General features: G+C 31.4%; 1 protein-coding gene across 1 annotated transcript; it reads right to left on the bottom strand.

The window, feature by feature from the left end:
- Window positions 1–1,070: 1,070 nt before the first annotated feature.
- On the bottom strand, window positions 1,071–14,688 carry LOC108913180. Its single transcript, XM_018718676.1, has 6 exons — window positions 14,096–14,688; window positions 11,770–11,915; window positions 10,273–10,521; window positions 8,685–9,051; window positions 6,531–6,754; window positions 1,071–1,282 (listed from the first exon to the last, which is right to left on the bottom strand). Exons 1-6 carry the CDS (start codon window positions 14,592–14,594, stop codon window positions 1,112–1,114), a joined length of 1,656 nt encoding a protein of 551 aa, XP_018574192.1. The 5' UTR covers window positions 14,595–14,688; the 3' UTR covers window positions 1,071–1,111.
- Window positions 14,689–18,103: the final 3,415 nt, after the last annotated feature.

Raw genomic sequence — 18,103 nt, 5'->3', positions numbered from 1 at the left:
TTTTCCTTCCCTCAGGATACGTAGCGCTGTGGTCTGACTAATTTCATTGTTTAACGTAACCAATCGTGAAGTATTATGAGGATTATCTACAATACTTACCAAAATGTTCTGTTTGTGATCTTCACTAACGCTTGGACGTCCAGGTTTTGGAATATCTACAACATTGCCAGTTTTTCTAAATTTAGATTCTATCTTACTGACTGTTGATTGGCTGATACGGCGATCTGGATGTTTTTCATTAAATAAATCGCAAACTTCCTGCTGTGTTCTAGTCTTATCCCCACATCCGATAAGAATTAAAATTTCAATTCTTTGTGTGACAGTTAAAAGTGTCATCATACTTTAAATTCAACAATAATTTTTATATCGCTTACAATACTTAGAAAGTCGGTATGACAGTGACACTTTGTAAAGATTTACACCTACGTGATCTATAAAAAACTTCAGGCATTTTGAAAAACTAAATTTGATAACGTTTTTGCTTTATTTTAATTGATTTGGGTTTTCTAATATTCAATCGTCATTTACTCGAAAACTTTCCTATGTAAGATGGCAACATTTTAATACTGTCGGATCGACAATGAAACGCTTTCAAAATCAAGAAAAAAATATTTAAAAAAATGTCGATGATGTAATTACTCGAAAACAAATGATGGTTGAAAATCGCATTTTATGGTAAAATATGTATTTTTTAAATTAAAAATCGACCTGTCCGAGGATTTTTCCCAAAAAAAAATTTGTTTCGTTTTTACTGAATTTATTCCATACTTTAGGCGCGTACTGTATATGTATGTTTAAATATTATTAAGGCTGTTTTAAATTATAATACACAATAAATAGTAGATGTATTTCTATAAGTTAGTACGTATTAGCTTAATAGTGTTTTTTTTGTCACTTTTGTTTTCTGTATTGTAGTGTTTTACCTTTTTTTTGTAACTAAGCTGGTTGGTGTTAATAGCTGCATTTTTCGCTGACATTCCATCAGAAAAAATATTTTAGAGAGAAAAAAAAACAATATATAAATAAATACATGTAATTGAAAAAGTTTTATATATACATTTATATTTCGTTGTCAAAAAACCAGTAAAATTTGAAAACAAGAAAAAACAAATTATTGCCTATTATTATTTACATTTTGTTGACTGGATTTATGGGAAACATTTCCTATTGCATACGCTGTCTTTTTTAGTTCATTGAACATATTTCTAATACTAACTTGAGAATCAGGTCTATCCAAAAATGAAGGTGACTCCGGCAATCTTGAGTGTTGACATCTCTTATCCTGTTAGACAGAGGATTTATAAACGTAAAAAAGTGCAAGCTTAAATTATAATAAATATAGAACTGAATACCACATATTTTATTTTACGGTTATACGGTTTACGGTAATAAAAGGTCTTCCAATTCGGATGATGACAATGACAATAATAAGAAAAAAGCTCATGTTGGTATAAAAATGATATGTTGTTGACAGGGTGATAAAGTGTTATTATTATCATTTCTTTTACATGTTTTTTTTTTAAGATAATCCATTTGAGAGGTAAGACCACTGTATAATTTCAGAAAAGCTATTTTTTTTATTGATTTAAATAAAGGCGTTTTTCTCAAAATAGGATTTTTTAAAACTGCGCCCAGCATAATTCCGACAATTTTCATTCTATTCACTTCAAATTTTGACCATATCTTTAAAATAACATTGTAGAGAGAAGAATTTACCTGATTTTTGATAAGTTGATTTTTTTCTCAAAAATTGATTTTACTTCAAACGCTCGTCCATAACACAAAAATTAATGTTTTCAAAATCCCCTACATATTTCTCTAAGCATACTCATGTAGATTAAGTAAAAATGGTTTATTTTTTTCATATTCAAATTTGCGTTAGTTACACGTGCTGCAGATGGCCTAAAATTTAACATGATTCGCGACAATGGCACCAGTGTCATCATTTTGTACTATTTATGAATAAATATATTTATTGAATACTTAAAGGCATGATTAATAACATCCTTGAATATTCTTATCTCTTACTTTTTCTTCCATTTAAAAGAAAATCTCAAAGAATGCCCATTTTACATTTTGGGGATCAATTGAATATATGAATTACCATTCAATGAAATCTACAAGGTGATACTTTTTTAAACTTTTTCACATCTAGATTTTTGACGGCACTAATCTTTTGAAAAAAAAAACTTCTCGTATTGTCCTGTAACTTTTTGACCATTTTATTTTTGTTGTCTTTAATGGTTTAGAATTAGTGGTTCCCAACAGGTGGCCCGAAGGTCCTCCAGGTGGTCCGCGAGACTGAGTACAGCTAATTAATATTATACAAGCTGGAGCGTTATTTGATGTAAAAATTGCATGAAAACTAAATAATGAGTAGTTTTACAAAGCATACCCCATACACACAAACACATATACAGTCATAAGACGACTCAAAAATTAGTTTAAATATAAAGAATTGCGTGTTGCCAAATAGTTTCACTTATTTTAATATATTCGAAAGGAAAGTCCCAAACTTGGCTGGCTGGTCCCTGGTTAGATGGTATTCATCTAAATATGACTTAAGGCTTGGTCACATTATTTAAGCTAGTTTTAAACAAAATTTATCGTGTATCTTAGAAATTATTATTTTTTTTATAGTGAGATATAAAAAAAATCTTAAAATTTTAATTTGAAAAATACAACGCCCGAAATATTCAATAATTTTAAAAAAAGGCAAATTTGATTTTTTATGTCACGTTTCAAAGACCAATAATTTTAGTCTTAGTAAAATATGATATTGCAACTCTACAGGAGCAATGTTTGAAGATTCAAAACTGTACTTTAAGATAGTCCATTTTGTTTTATTTAAAACATTGAATTTATAATAAAATTTAAAGAAAAACAAAAAAAATTTTTTTTTTTCTAAAACGAAATTTGTTAAATAAATAAAGTAAAAAAAATTTTTTTTGCTTGTTTAACCAGTATATTTTCAAACTATGATCTTAAAAGAAGTATAATCAACGAAATAAATTTTTTTTTGTTACTATAATATTGTATACGAGGATGGTCTGAAAAGTTTCCGACTTAACAAAGATACAAGACATTTTTTCACAATTTTTTTTTTTATTTTTCAACATAGTCTCCTTGTAACTCTACACACTTCTCCCAGCGATGCTCCCATCTCTGTAACCCGTCCAAATACTACTAGGCGTTTTTCTCTGCAAAATAATTGTTCACGAAGGTGATTGCCTCTTCATTTGACGAAAATCTTTGTCCACCGAGCGCAATTTTTAGATGAGGGAACAAAAAGAAGTCGCTTGGGGCTAGATCTGGTGAGTAAGGCGGATGGTCAAGCAGTTCAAACCGTAATTCGTGGATTTTCGCCATGGCAACCGCTGAGGTGTGAGACGGTGCGTTGTCTTGGTGAAACAGGATTTTCTTTTTCTGCAAATGTGGCCGTTTTTCCGCAAGTTCTGCCTTCAGCTTGTCAAGTAATGATGCATAGTATGCTCCTGTAATAGTTTCTCCTTTTTGAAGATAATCGATTAAAATAACTCCATGACTATCCCAAAAAACAGTCGCCATCACTTTCCTAGCCGAAAAAACAGTTTTTACTTTTTTTGGAGCCGGTTCCCCCTTTGCAGTCCACTGTTTGGACTGCATTTTTGTTTCGGGCGTATAATGGTGTATCCAAGTTTCATCTACAGTAATTAATCGGCGCCAAAACTTGGATTTATTGCGCCTAAACTGCGCCAACAGAGCATTGGAAATGCGCGGACAGCTTTCTCATGTTTAAATGTTGATTTAATATGTGACAAACACGTTCTTTTGACATGTTCATAACCTCTGCTATCTCTCACTTTAATTCGGCGGTCGTCTAGCACCATTTGGTGAACTTTGGCGATGTTTTCGTCGGTAGTTGCAGTTTTTGGATGTCCCGAACGTTCATCGTCTCCCAAGCTCTTACGGCCACGTTTAAATTCGGCTGCCCATAATTTCACTGTGGTAAATGATGGTGCAGAGTCCCCATACACAGAATCCAACTCATCTTTGATTTGCGTAGGCGTATTGCCTTTCAAAAACAATTATTTAATGACAGCTCGATACTCGATTTTGTCCATTTTCATAAAAACACTCATATCAACTCACTCAAATGACTGTTACATAACAACTGGGCGTCCAAAATGGCTGAAACTTTGGTGAGTAACTGTCAACAGATGAACAACGAAATTCACTAGCTTTTATTTACGAGTGCTGCCATCTTCATGTTGAGGTCGGAAACTTTTCAGACCACCCTCGTAAAATACGAAAAAAATACGGTTTTCCAATAAATTGTATCGAGATTCAGTTTTACCTATATTTTTTCATGATGAAATTATGTAGTAGAAGTTTATCTGGTAATGTAATTCATTCTCGTTATTCGAGAATTATATTCTTGAAAATTAGAAATAGAGAGAACATTTGCTCGGTGAATGGAGTTCACCTGGCGCATGCTACGTGTCTAATGGAGGAAAGGGAGAATGTTGGAAGTATAGTGTAGTAGTATAGTGTACCTATAGTGAAAGTATAGTTGAAACATCGATCAACTGAAATTTTTTTCACATCAAACGACTCTTACTACTGCAAAAGGTAATTTTCTTTCAAATACTGGTAATAAAGAGAGATTCATTCTTCAATTGGAAAAAAAATTAGAAGAAAAATATATTATTGTCCACAAAGCTGAAGATGATGCCGACGTGCTTATTGTGAAAACAGCGATTCAGCAACAACACGAAAACGTCATTATTGCAGAAGACATTGATGTACTTGTCATTTTATCAGCTTTGTGCCCAGTAGATAGAGAAATTTATTTTCTGAAGCTAGGAAAAGTTACTACAGAACGAAAAGTATACTTGTCAAAAAGTTATTTGACAGAAATTTCGTCTTGTAAAGAGCAAATTCTATTTATTTATGCCTTTACTGGATCTGACACTACATCATGTTTTTTGGAAAAAGCAAAGTGAAGTTTGTTAAAATGCGCAAGGGAAAGAGATATTTGCAAGAAGACATTGATATTTTTCTGAAACCAAATCAAGACATTAATACAATTTGCAATGCTGGTGTAACATGTTTATTAGCCTCATATGGTGCAACGACACAACAAAACCGAAAAAAATGAATTTAACTGCCCTTCCACCATCAGAAGATGCAGCTAATTTGCATTTCAAAAGGATATATTACCAAGTGCAGGCTTGGCTTGACAGAAAATTGCAAGCAGAAGACTGGGGTTGGAAACGAGAGGATTCGCGTATGACTCCAACTTTTATGACTCAAGATCCAGCACCAAGTGAACTTCTTAAAATGATTTATTGCAGATGCAAAAGTGGCTGTGCTAATAATTGTGATTGTCGGAAGGCGGGTCTACTTTGCACCATAGCATGAAGCTCTAATTGTTTCGGAACTGATTGTCTCAATTGCCAAGCATTTTTCGAAGAAGAACGAGAATCAGACCAATTGCCAGAACTTACAGTGATTCAAGAGAATGAAAGTTGAATGTTGTTATTCTTTTACATTTCTATTTTTAATATGCAAATCCTTTTTCATATTTAATAAATTTGTTAATTAAGAATCCCATATATTGACTTTTTGCAGAACCCTAAACATCATACCCAAATTTCTTTAAAATTTAATGAGTTGATGTCACTTTATATTTGTTCAATGATCTGAAAAATATAAAAAATATCAATATGAGTAAAATTGCTTTGAAAATATAATTTTTAAATAAATTGTTTAAAAAAGTCGATCATATTGGATTAGCCATATTGAATTTTCATTTTCTGATATAATATTCTTGTTCAGAGACCTCAAAAACCCCTATCATGTCAATTTAACTAAATTTACTTTGAAATTTGTAATTTTAAAATAAATTTTTTAAAAAAGTCGGCCATATTGGATTGAATATTTTTGTTCAGCGACTTCGAAAACCCCTTTAATATCTATTTGATTAAAATTGCTTTGAAAATTGTAATTTTTTAATAAATTGTTTTAAAAAAGTCGGCCATATTGGATCGGCCATTCTGAATTTTTATTTTTTAACATTATATTCTTATTCAGTGACCTCGAAAACACCTATATATTATTTAAAATGTTTGAAGAACCATTTTTTATTGTTTAAACAATTAAATAATAATTAGCGTACAAATATAACGTCTCTCTTATCACGTAGGGGCGTATAATCCAAGATATGGCTATACACATACATCTCTACATGATAATAGGGACGATAAGTTTATAACTTTTTTCTATAAGCCATTTCAAGGCGATTGCAAAAGGTTTTATGAAAATCCAAGACTCTGCTAATTATTCCAAAATAATGCATATTTTTAAGCTACCTTTACTCCACTAATAATACAGGTCAGTCAAACGCTGTCGGTGAAATTTGTGGACACCCTGTATATTACCTAACCTGATTTATATAAAATAGTGATTGGATAACCTTTTTGAATTAACAAGTGGGTAGATCATTTTGCTAAATGTGTGACTAGATTTATACACATGTTTAATCTTACCTTTGGATGTTCCATTTTTTTTTCATAACAATTTTCTGGCACTTCCTGTAAAATATGTGGCGCACCACATTTATCTCCAGAAGGTAAGTCTTTAGGGGAAGGTTTCCGTATGTAGTACTGATGAAATTCATCATCGTTACTATGAATAGTTGATAGGGTAACATCACCTGTATCGCCAACATTTTCTTTATTTTGATTCACGATCCAAGTATGTACAGGATTTACTGGAAAAAAACAAGAACAATTCTACAAATATATGTTTATTTTTTCTATGCAGGGTACAACTAAAATGTTTGATTAAATTTTACTGGTGGCTAGAAAAAAATATGGTTTAGGGGTAAGATAAATATATTTATTCGTAAATAGTACAATATGGCGACGCTAGAGGTATTCTTGAAAGGCATGTTGAATTTGAAATGTGCTGCGGCATGCAGCATAACAGACGTAAGTTTGAAAACGGAGAAAACAAAAAATTTTCTCTTAATCTACATCAGTATTTTGCTTAGAGAAATATATGTATAAGGAATTTTGAAAACATTAATTTTTGACAAAAAAGAAGGAGCAATCATTTGTCAATAAGTATACAGGGCGTCACAGAGTTACCTTGACAGGCATTATCTCGGAAATTAGTTGAGATAGAAAGAAATGTTATATGAAAGGTTTTCTGCTTAAAAATATGCGTTTAATCATCTTATTTTCAAATATACAGGGTGCCCCAAAAAGATGGTATATTGCGAAACTTCAATTTTTTAAATGGAACACACTGTATATTTTTAAGTTTTTGGGTTCTCCTTTTATTTCTGAACCTATTTGATTAATAGAACAGGCGGGATCTGTTTTGGTGTATATTTTTAAGTTTTTGGGTTCTCCTTTTATTTCTGAACCTATTTGATTAATAGAACAGGCGGGATCTGTTTTGGTGTAGATGTTTTATATACAGGGTGTTTGGAAAAGATGAAACAAAATTTAAGGGAGTGAAAGTAAAGCCAAAAATAGTAAAAAAAGTTCTTATAAACATTGGACCTCCGGAGCATCGTTACTGAGATATGGTCCGCCAAAGGAGTTTTATCAGTTGGATATTTTTTAAAATAACTTTCTTTCTGATTAAGATAACGGAATGAAAATTGTAGGTAATAATCATACCATAAGGGTCTTTAACTACCATAAGTTTACTCAAAATCGGTTATAAATAAGGATAGTTTTGTAACTATCCTTAACAGAAATATTTCAAATTTTTTTTTATTCCTTTGAATTATTATCAAGCAAATAATATTATTTTTTAATGAATTAGACTTTTTTGAAGAAAAAATGTCGCTACTTTTTTTTCCGAATTCTGGGTAGTTTAGTAGGAAGTAAATATTTTTTAAATAATGTAATGGCTCAGAACAGTAATTTTTTTAAACATTTTGACATAGTGGGCATCTTTCATGGTGACAGTTTCTACAGAATAAAATCACTCGTGCTTGCCGTCAAATATCTCCAGAAGTTATACGGTCTTCTTGTACACAAGTGCTTTTTAGGAGGTAAGAATTGTGTCAAAATAAAAATGTCCGGCAATTTGAGTACATTTTATAATGGCTAAAATGTTTTTTATTTTGTATTATCCCTGAGAGTATTATATTATTAAAAAAATGTTACTCCAAAAATGCTTTCTACATTACCTCAAGAACGGTTAATGATAGGTATAGAACATAGTTAATCAAATATGTTCAGAAATATAAGGACAACCCAAAAACTTAAAAATATACAGGGTGTTGCATTTAAAAAATTGAAATTCCGCAATGTACCATATTTTTGGGGCACCCTGTATATCTGAAAATAAGATGATTAAACGCATCTTTTTAAGCAGAAACCCTTTTCTATATAACATTTTTTTCTATCTGGACTAGTTTCCGAGATAATGCCTGTCAAGACAGCTCTGGGACACCCTGTATAATGTTAAAGACAGCTTATCGAAAATCCCGTAGGTATGTACAATATGTTACTTTAAACATACGGCCAAAATTTGGAATAAATAAAATGAAAATTGTTGGGATTACGCTGCATGCCATTTAAAAAAATCATGTTTCGGGGAAAACACCTTTAAAGTGTTAAAGAGAATTTCTCCAAATTAATATGTATCACCAACGTCTAAAGTTGAATAAAAAAACAAACCTGCAATACTACTGTTGCTTGGCATCCTTTGGAAGGCGTTATTATGCAATTCCATCAACTGCTCATTTACGACTTCCTGAAGTTGTGTCATTTCATTCCTTATCTCACTTATCTGACGATCTCGAACAGCTAAGACGGCTATATATTTTTCTTTTTCTATCGCACATAGCCTCAACTGGTGTTTTACTTTGGAACATTCTTGTTCAACAGCTGCTTTAGAATTTTTCAGTTCACTCATTAAGGATTTTACTTCAGGCGTCGGTACAGCTGGCTGAGCTTCTATTTTCTTTTTTAGTTCGTCCAATTTAGATTCCAACTTATGTTTTTCTTCTTCTAATTTTTTTATTCTTGGGTTTAATATGTCTTTCTGGAATAATGATGTATCGTTAAAAAAATATATAAATATTTTTCTTCAAAGATATTTCGAAACAATTACGAGGCATATTCACGAAGTAAGAGTACTGAGACTCTGACGCTCTGTGGTTTTTGTTTTCGACAAAGTTGGCAATACTACATTCAAGGCTAAAGTGTTCGGAGCAGAATGCATGCTCATTTATCTTAGTCAGTTGAGAACTGTTGTTGTAGTGGTGCGTTGAAATGAGTGCCGTTACTCCGAAACGGTCAACGCGATGTGAGGAGCGTAATCCGGTTTCTTCTTGAAAGAGAAAAGCGCTGTTTCAAATTTTTAAGGAAATCAGCAAATAAATTCAAAACCGTTGTTTTGGCCCGAAAAATCATGTCAATTGTTATTGACTTTTTGCCCTGTGAAAACACTACAGAGGATGATACAGAACAACACGACATCTGTTTAGTAACGTAAATGTAATTTGCTTGAAATTTATTGTTGCTTGCATCTGATGAAAAACATTATTTATTCTTTCTCCTAACTGCTCAGATGTATTAATTTGTTCACTGTATACCAGCTGTTTAACAGCACCCCACAAAAAGAAATCCATCGTTTTCAGTTCGTTTTTTAAGTCTTACTTGAATATCAGGCTTTTTTCGAAAAATATAAGAGTAGTAATTTGTAGAAAATTGAAAGACGAATGTGAAAATATGATTTTTACCGTAAAGCAGTGGCGTACTATTTTACATATTTAGAAAAATATGCCACTGATACCCTGTATCTCCGCCACTGAGTATCTAAATTTTAGTCAAAGGTCTCAGATTTTGGACAATGTTGACATAAATGCTCAGTTTCAAATTATTTCACTTACCAGTTTTTAAACTATTTAAACAAATTTTAAATATTTTTTTAAGTTTGACATCCTGTATCTTTTTAACGAAGCATCTTGGATAAAAACTTTATACTAAAGACCCCTTAAAATTCACCAAAGAATACAAGGTTTCATTTTTGGTCATCGTTTGTGAATCACCCTGTATTCAATTTACCTCTTATCCCTCAGATTTTTTGCATCCTAGATAATTTTCATTTTTGAAAACATTTTCACTTGACTTAGTACTTAAATATATTTTTCTGAAACATGCCTAGCAGAAAGTGATAAAATTTGAATTCAGATTTCAAATTCATTTTTATAAAAATTCTCACATTCTACAATTATTGCAAATTAGTATGTCGAAAGCTTACATTTTCAAACTCAAGATCTTCCAACTTCTTTTTGAAAAATATCACACTATTTTGTTCCACCTGTAACTGCTTCTCGAGGTTTATTTTCTCAAACCTCAATTGCTCACACAAAGTTTCCATTTGTCTGCAACTAGCTTCAAGTTTTACCGTACTGTCTTCCATTACTTTTTGCAATTTTTCGTATTCTTCATGTTCTGTAGTTGGAAGAGTTTGTACAGCTTTTTCAGATAAGTTTGCTTTCAATTTCTCCTAAAAAATATATTTATGGTATGTAATTACTATAAATGCACACCGTGTTCAAGAAAAAAAAAATTATCATGGAGACATCAAAAATGGTTAAAAATATATTACAGCTTAAATTAGGAAAATGTTGCACCATTAGATGCAACCACTGAAATGGTGTAAACAGATATCAGATAATTTATTTTAGTTTTTAACATATTTTTGTAAAAACTGAATTTTTCGTTTTATTTTTTGAATTTATTTGAATTTGCTTATTTCTGTTATTTTTTTCTGATATTATCAAAGAAAACAAAAGAACACTTCTTTATGGCTACTCTATGAGATATTTTTTTATGAAAACATTAGTTTTGACATAATGATATTTTATTTTTAATCTAAAATCATCAACTTAATTTTTTCCAATACATCCTTTTTTTAAAATACATATATTTAAAATGTTTTTAATTTTGCTTTTACTTGTAGTGGGTTAATTACAATGTAAATAGAATTAAACATACTACGCCTAAGAAAGTTCAAAGTCTTTAAAACTATTTTTTTAATTCAGACAAGACAGTTTCTCAGTTGATATATTGTAACAACTTAATTTGTCGTTTCAAATCTTTTTCTTACAACTAAAAACATTAAATCCATTTTTTGAGCTTTCTTTGGTCTTAAGGTATTCAAAACGTAATTAAACTACCACAAGTGTCACATCAATAAATGCAGAATTAAAAATAATAAAAAATATATAATTTAAAACAAAATAATTGTAGTAAAATAGTAAGGATCATTTTTGTTTGAAATAAAATTGGTACATCAAAAATTACACAAGAAATTAAGTTTCTCCAGTGGGGCAGAATCATTTTTGAGTAGAACCTAACCAGGAAATTTCATATCTACGCTACTGGTTTAATCTGAGATTTTTCGTTTCAATTTTTAAAACCGACATTTTTTTTCAAACTCTAGTACCCTGTATCTCAAAAACAAAAGCTTCAAATTCAAATGTTTATACATGAACATATTTTTAAATTTTGACAAATAAAATGCTTCTACATTTTGAACATGTTACATAATGATGTATTCTAAACAATACAACATTTATATGAAATTAACTTCACTAAATCAGGACTAATCTTTATATTTTTATTATCAAAATATGACCACTTCACATTTCACAATCACCACTATCTATGATGATGTAATAGATTACTTATATTAAGATATTAACAATGGATATGGTGTAGAACTGGTATAGAATTAAAAATATATACCTACCGGTCTTTCATCGTGCAAAGATCTTGAACTCCTCTTAGGTAGTAAATCTATAGCTTGTTGCAAATGGATTGTTGATGCAATTTCAGGGGGAACCCTTTTTAGCGCACTTTGCATATCGGCAACCATTTGTTGTACTGTATTGTCATCTGCAAAGAAGAGCATAGGTACAGATAAATTATAGAAAAAGTTAAAACAATTTTAAAATTTTACAGAAAATTTTGATTATTTGCTATATATTTATACAGGGTGATTCATTAACAATGGGAAAGTCGAAAGCTGAAGATACTACACGTGAAATGGTGACGAATGGCGCTAACATGCCTTATCCGAAAGTGAATAGTTTCGGAAATACAGGGTGTTAAAAGTTAAAATTTTAAAACATTTTTTTGCGATTATTCTGAAAATATGTAGGTTAGGAACTTGAAAATTTGTCAAACTATATTTTTTTTAGGCGACGAATAAGATGTGTGTTGTAATTTCAGCATTGCTCATAGAGGGCGCCACTTACGACCAATTTTACCGAAAATTTAGTTAATAACTTTTTACCCTGTATATTTAACATGAAACTTGATTCAAAACCTGAAAGAGCTATCATTTTTCCATTAATTATGTACTCTTGTTTCATTTCGGTATCTCGATCCGTTTTCGAGAAAAATCGATTTAACGAACACTATGTTTTGATAATATGAGAAATTAAAAGCGAAACAAACCAAGTGTTTCTTCGTGTTATTACAACAATTAACAATAAAACAAATAAAATACGTAATTATGATTTAAAGTAATTGTTCGAAGAATCCACCGTTGACACTGATACACTTTACACGTTTTCTGAGAGATCTTCGAGTTTGAAACAACATATTGGGATTGCGTCTGACTTCGTTGGCAGCGATTTGTATTCTTTGCCACAACTCTTCACACGAGCCAATAGATTCTTTGTAAACTATATCTTTCATTCGAGACCAAATAGAAAAATCAAGAGGATTGAAGTCCGGACTTCTGGATGGCCAAGCAAAAATGCTTACATGGCCAATCCAGCGATTTGGAAAAACTGCATCTAAATATGCACGCACTGGCCAAGAAAAATGCGGTGGAGCTCCGTCGTGCATGAACCACATGTCTCTTCTTAAATAAAGTGGAACTTCTTCAAGCCGTGGAAGCATTTTTACTTGGCCACCCAGAAGTCCGGACTTCAATCCTCTTCATTTTTCTATTTGGAAGAATCTATTGGTTCGTGTGAAGAGTTGTGGCAAAGAATACAAATCGCTGCCAACGAAGTCAAACGCAATCCCAATATGTTGTTTCAAACTCGAAGATCTCTCAGAAAACGTTGTGTAAAGTGTGTAAATGTCAACGGTGGATTCTTCGAACACTGACTTTAAATCATTATTACGAATTTCATTTGTTTTATTGTTAATTGTTGTAATAACACGAAGAAACACTTGGTTTGTTTCGCTTTTAATTTCTCGTATTATCAAAACATAGTGTTCGTTAAATCGATTTTTCTCGAAAACGGATCGAGATACCGAAATGAAACAAGAATACACAATTAATGGAAAAATGATTGCTCTTTCAGGTTTTGAATCAAGTTTCATGTTAGACATACAGGGTAAAAAGTTATTAACTAAATTTTCGGTAAAATTGGTCGTAAGTGGCGCCCTCTACGAGCAATGCTGAAATTACAACACGCATCTTATTCGTCGACTAAAAAAATATAGTTTCACAAATTTTCAAGTGCCAAACCTACATATTTTCAAAATAATCACAAAAAAACGATTTAAAATTTTAACTTTCAACACCCTGTATTTCCGAAACTATCAACTTTCAGATAAGGCATGTTTGCGCCAATGGTCACCATTCCACGTGTAGTATCTTCGGGTTTCGATTTTCCCAATGTTAATGAATCAACCTGTATACCTACTGTCTAATTTTATTATAAAAATTTTTTAACTCCAGTCACAAATATGCCATTTTTGACTAATTTAGATACATTCTATTTTCAAATGAAAATAAATGTAAGCATATTATACATTAGGTATATAGAAATAAACTATTTTTCATTCCTCATGGTTATTAAACTGATTCTTGCAATAAGTTTTTAATTGCACAATATTATTTGGTGTATCCAGTTTTCATTTCAAATTTGACATCTGCCTGGACAGATGGTTTTGAGGATGGTTGATTGCAAAAAATTTAAGTTTTTATTTTAAAAGCTACGCTATCAGATAAGTCAAAAGGCTGACAAACAAAGGGAAGTTTTGCTATAATTTGAATGTTTTTTTATAAACAAAATTAAAGTAATATAAGTATTTGAAGGAAATAAACTTACCAGGTAAAAGTGCCTGCAATTGAAACTGCAACTCTTTTGCGAGAAAATGTAAAGTCCTTAATGGATCAAAATTACTAAACACTGAAACTTTGTCGCTACTTTTCTGTTGCTTTAAGAGTTGACCCCAAGGCTCTCCGTTGGCTACTGTTGATCTTGATCTTTGCCTAGGATTTGTTGTTTTAACTGTAACTTGAACTAAAGCTGAATCATCAGTAAACTGAAAGTCATCACTTGCTTGACTTTGTTCCGGATTGGGAGAAGGTAAATTTTGTTGTTTCACATTTGGTCTAACTCTACTGAGTTGATTTTGAATAGCCGGTGTAATTGGAGTTTGTTTTACCACTTTTTCCTTGTATTTATGTGAAGTTAAAAATGCCGGGCCAGACTTTGCGGGTGGCATACTTACTTTCTCTCTTTGTAAAAGTCTTGACATATACTTTTCACATGCTATAGTTTCCAAATTTACAGCATTTGGATATGATTTCAGCCGCTGTGTCATATTTTTGAAGGTTACACTTTAATTTAAAGACAAACATAAAACAAAATCAGTATCTTCCTACGAACTGACAAGTGAGGTTAGAAAACTTTGTTTGGTGACAGTTCAAAGCCCGCCATGTGTGTTTCTCTTCCTTATTTCTTAAAATGCTACCCTATCACAGAACAGAACAGGGCAGGACTGAGTAAAATAGTAAAACTTTCGCACAAACATTAAATATCATAGATAAAATATGTATATTGATTAAATATTTAGATAAATAATTAATTAATTAATAATAATTAATTTTATTAAAGGGAAAATGAGGTTATTTATAAATTGCAGAATTATAGTACTTTCCAATGGTATATACTTGTGACATCCGTAGTAGGTATCATTCGCAATTATTCTTATCTAAAACTATATAATTCGAAGACTAATAGCTCAGTTTATTGGACTTTTATTTATAATTCTTAAAAATAAAAATTATAATAATAATAAATTTAATCGAATTTAAGTATTATTTCACGCTACTGCGTGAGGGCATGGTGCAAATATTGCTGTGGTTATTATTGGCTTCTGTGTAGTAGTACACTGCCGACGCCCATTTGCCGTCTGCTCTGACGTCAGGCATGCTGTGCCAGTTACCACAGCAACGATCAACGTCACTACTAGTCAGAGCAGGATAAGATAATGGTTGAGATTTATCCTGGATACCCCGCAACTACTCTAAATCTAAAAATAGTGTAGGCAATAAGATAAGTATTTATTAAAATGATATAATACATTTTTTTATAAAATAAACCATAAACATATTGATTTGCGTAGGAAAACTTTGGTGCTTTTAATTGAAATAAAAAGAAGCTGAGGTTTTATGTACCTACATAATATATTGAAAGAGTAGGTATAGCAATTAAAAATATTATCTCTAAAATTACTGTAATTTTTCTAACAGTTAATTCGCAATAATTTTTAAAATTCATAAAACGGTTTTAACGTCAGCGAAGAAAAAAATTAAAAAAATACTTTGATATTTTCTATTTCAGTATTCGTATGTAAGATGATAATTTAAATGTTTGAAAAAAAATAGTAATTAACCGTTTGCGCGAAAAGGGATTATTTTATGAACCTTTCATCATTAGTTAATATTTCGAAAAGTTTAGTCAGCTTCTGTTGTCTGGGTATGAAATCAGAGTACTCTTTATACAGGGTGTCACCGTTGGCCAAATTTTAATGGTAGATTAACAAATTTTTTATTACAAAAACTAGTTTACTTTTTTAACTAATGATAATAACTTCTTCCCTATTAAGATTTTTGGGGGTGCCCCCCTCCCTAGAGGGGGTAGGGTGAAAAGATGTCCCCCTTCGATCAAAAATCGACCTGTCTCGACGTTTTTTGGAAAAATTATTTTCTTGAAAGTTATTCGTTCTGTTTAGTTTTCACTGAGGCACCCTATCTATACAGGGTGTTTGGAAAGGTTGGTACAATATTTAAGGAGGTGAAAGTTGAGCCAAATATAGTTAAAAAAGTTCTTATAAACATTGGTCCTCCATAGCACCGTTACCTACTGAATGTGGCCCTCCAAAGGGATCTTATCGTTTGGATATTTTTTAAAATAACTTTCTGATTAAGAACATGGAACGAAAACTGTAGGTAACAATCATACCATAAAATCGGTTATCCTGGAAAGGATAGTTTTCTAAGTACCCTTAATAGAAATTTTTCGATTTTTTTATTCCTTTCTATTATCAAGGAAATAATATTATTTTTTAATTAATTAGACTTTTTTAATAAAAAAATTCACTACATTTTTTCGAATTCTGCGTAGTTTATTCAGAGAAAAAAAGAGATGACCAGCGCTGTTTGGTTTCATTTCTCATTGTATCAGTTTCCAGCATAGACGTTTCCTTCTATGTCATATGCGTGCTAGTCCAAAACGCGGATTATTATTGTCAAATTTAAATTAGTTATTTAGTAGCTGTTTGTCAGAAGTGTTTATCATGCGTTACAAGGTGGTAATAAAAAAAAGAAAACAGAGAAAAACGTGCAGGAAAAAATTGAAATTGACAATGAAGTCAAACTTTCAATATTAAAGATAATTCAAACCGCAATCGTAGAACACGACGAATTGCCTAGATAGTAAGTCCCGAAGAGCTTTACAGTGAACTACGAATGAAATGAATTATCTTTTCTTAGGAAATCGAAACGGTAGGTTAATAGAAAAGAACGAATTTGTGGTATGGGGAAAAGAATATTTAGAAAAAATAATAGTGTCGTACATACATCGAAAACGAAAACTTATTATCTCCACGAAACATGGATAAATGAAGAACACGTGGGCTCCAACGTATGGCGAGATTTAAATATCAGCAGCACACGGGATGCATTTTTAGAAGGATTTTGTACTCTTCGGGAAAGATGGCAATTAATGTTTATACATATTGGAAGTGAGTGTGGATTTTTAGATAGGTAACAGTTTACATGTATTCGAGTTGCGTGGAAGAGTAGATTGCCATGAGGCTATGGATAGAGGAGTATTTGAAAAATAGTTTGCCTCACACCGAATCTGGTGCAGTTTTTGTCATCGATAATAGCCTTACAATAATCGACGAATAAAAAAATTGCTAACATCTGCGTAGAGGAAAGGAGAAATCATGAAACGACTGAATAGAAAACATATTGATTATTATATGTAGTGAATGAAATGACTAAATCTCGTGGTGTTACACTTCTTCGATTGCCACCATATCACTGTAAGGTGAAGCCCATTCAACTAATCTGGGCGGATATAGAAACTTACGTGGCATGTAACAACACAAGTTTTAAATTAGGAGATGCCCAAAAGTCGATAAATCGGGTAACTGCGGATACATGGAATGCAAAAAAATATACGGGACCTAGGAACAAGAGTTAAAGTTATAGAACCATTATCATACCACTAGGAGGTAGCAATGATATCGTTCGTGACAGTGATAGCGATAGTGACAACAGTAAGTAGTGATTTTATTAATGGTTATAACGACTATTTCTAGTGTCGTAGGTATCGCTGATGCAATATCTTTTTAACAAAAATCTGCGTATCTATTTATTGTTCCATAATTAATAATTTCTCTAAAATGAAACGCCCATGGAATCAAATTCACAATCATAAATTGAATAAATCACTGTCTATCTGTGCTTCCTACAGTATGATGCGATAGAAAGCCACTGTACTGTGTAGGAAGACATAATTAATGCTCTCTACCGTTAAGCAAAAATTTAAAATAACTCGTTACAGAAGAACTATTGTTTTTTTAAATTAAATTAGATACGTATTTTCAAATTTTTATTGTACCTGATGTTACAGCTTTTGGAACTAAAATTGTTTTACTTCAGTTTAATGTAGTTGAATATCTCACAAAGGCAGTAGTTTAAGTTATTGTTGTTGATTATTATTATTGTTAGCTGAGTACTTCTCGGGATTTTTTTTGTATTTTTATCTCATTTCCTCTATCGGGCAGAAGTATAGAGAAACAAACAGAATAGCATTTTC

The sequence above is a fragment of the Anoplophora glabripennis genome, unplaced genomic scaffold (assembly GCF_000390285.2).
Source record: "Anoplophora glabripennis isolate ALB-LARVAE unplaced genomic scaffold, Agla_2.0 scaffold988, whole genome shotgun sequence".
Lineage (NCBI taxonomy): Eukaryota > Metazoa > Arthropoda > Insecta > Coleoptera > Cerambycidae > Anoplophora > Anoplophora glabripennis.
Note: the sequence above shows the minus strand (reverse complement) of the source record. Positions and strands in the feature narration are given on the sequence as shown.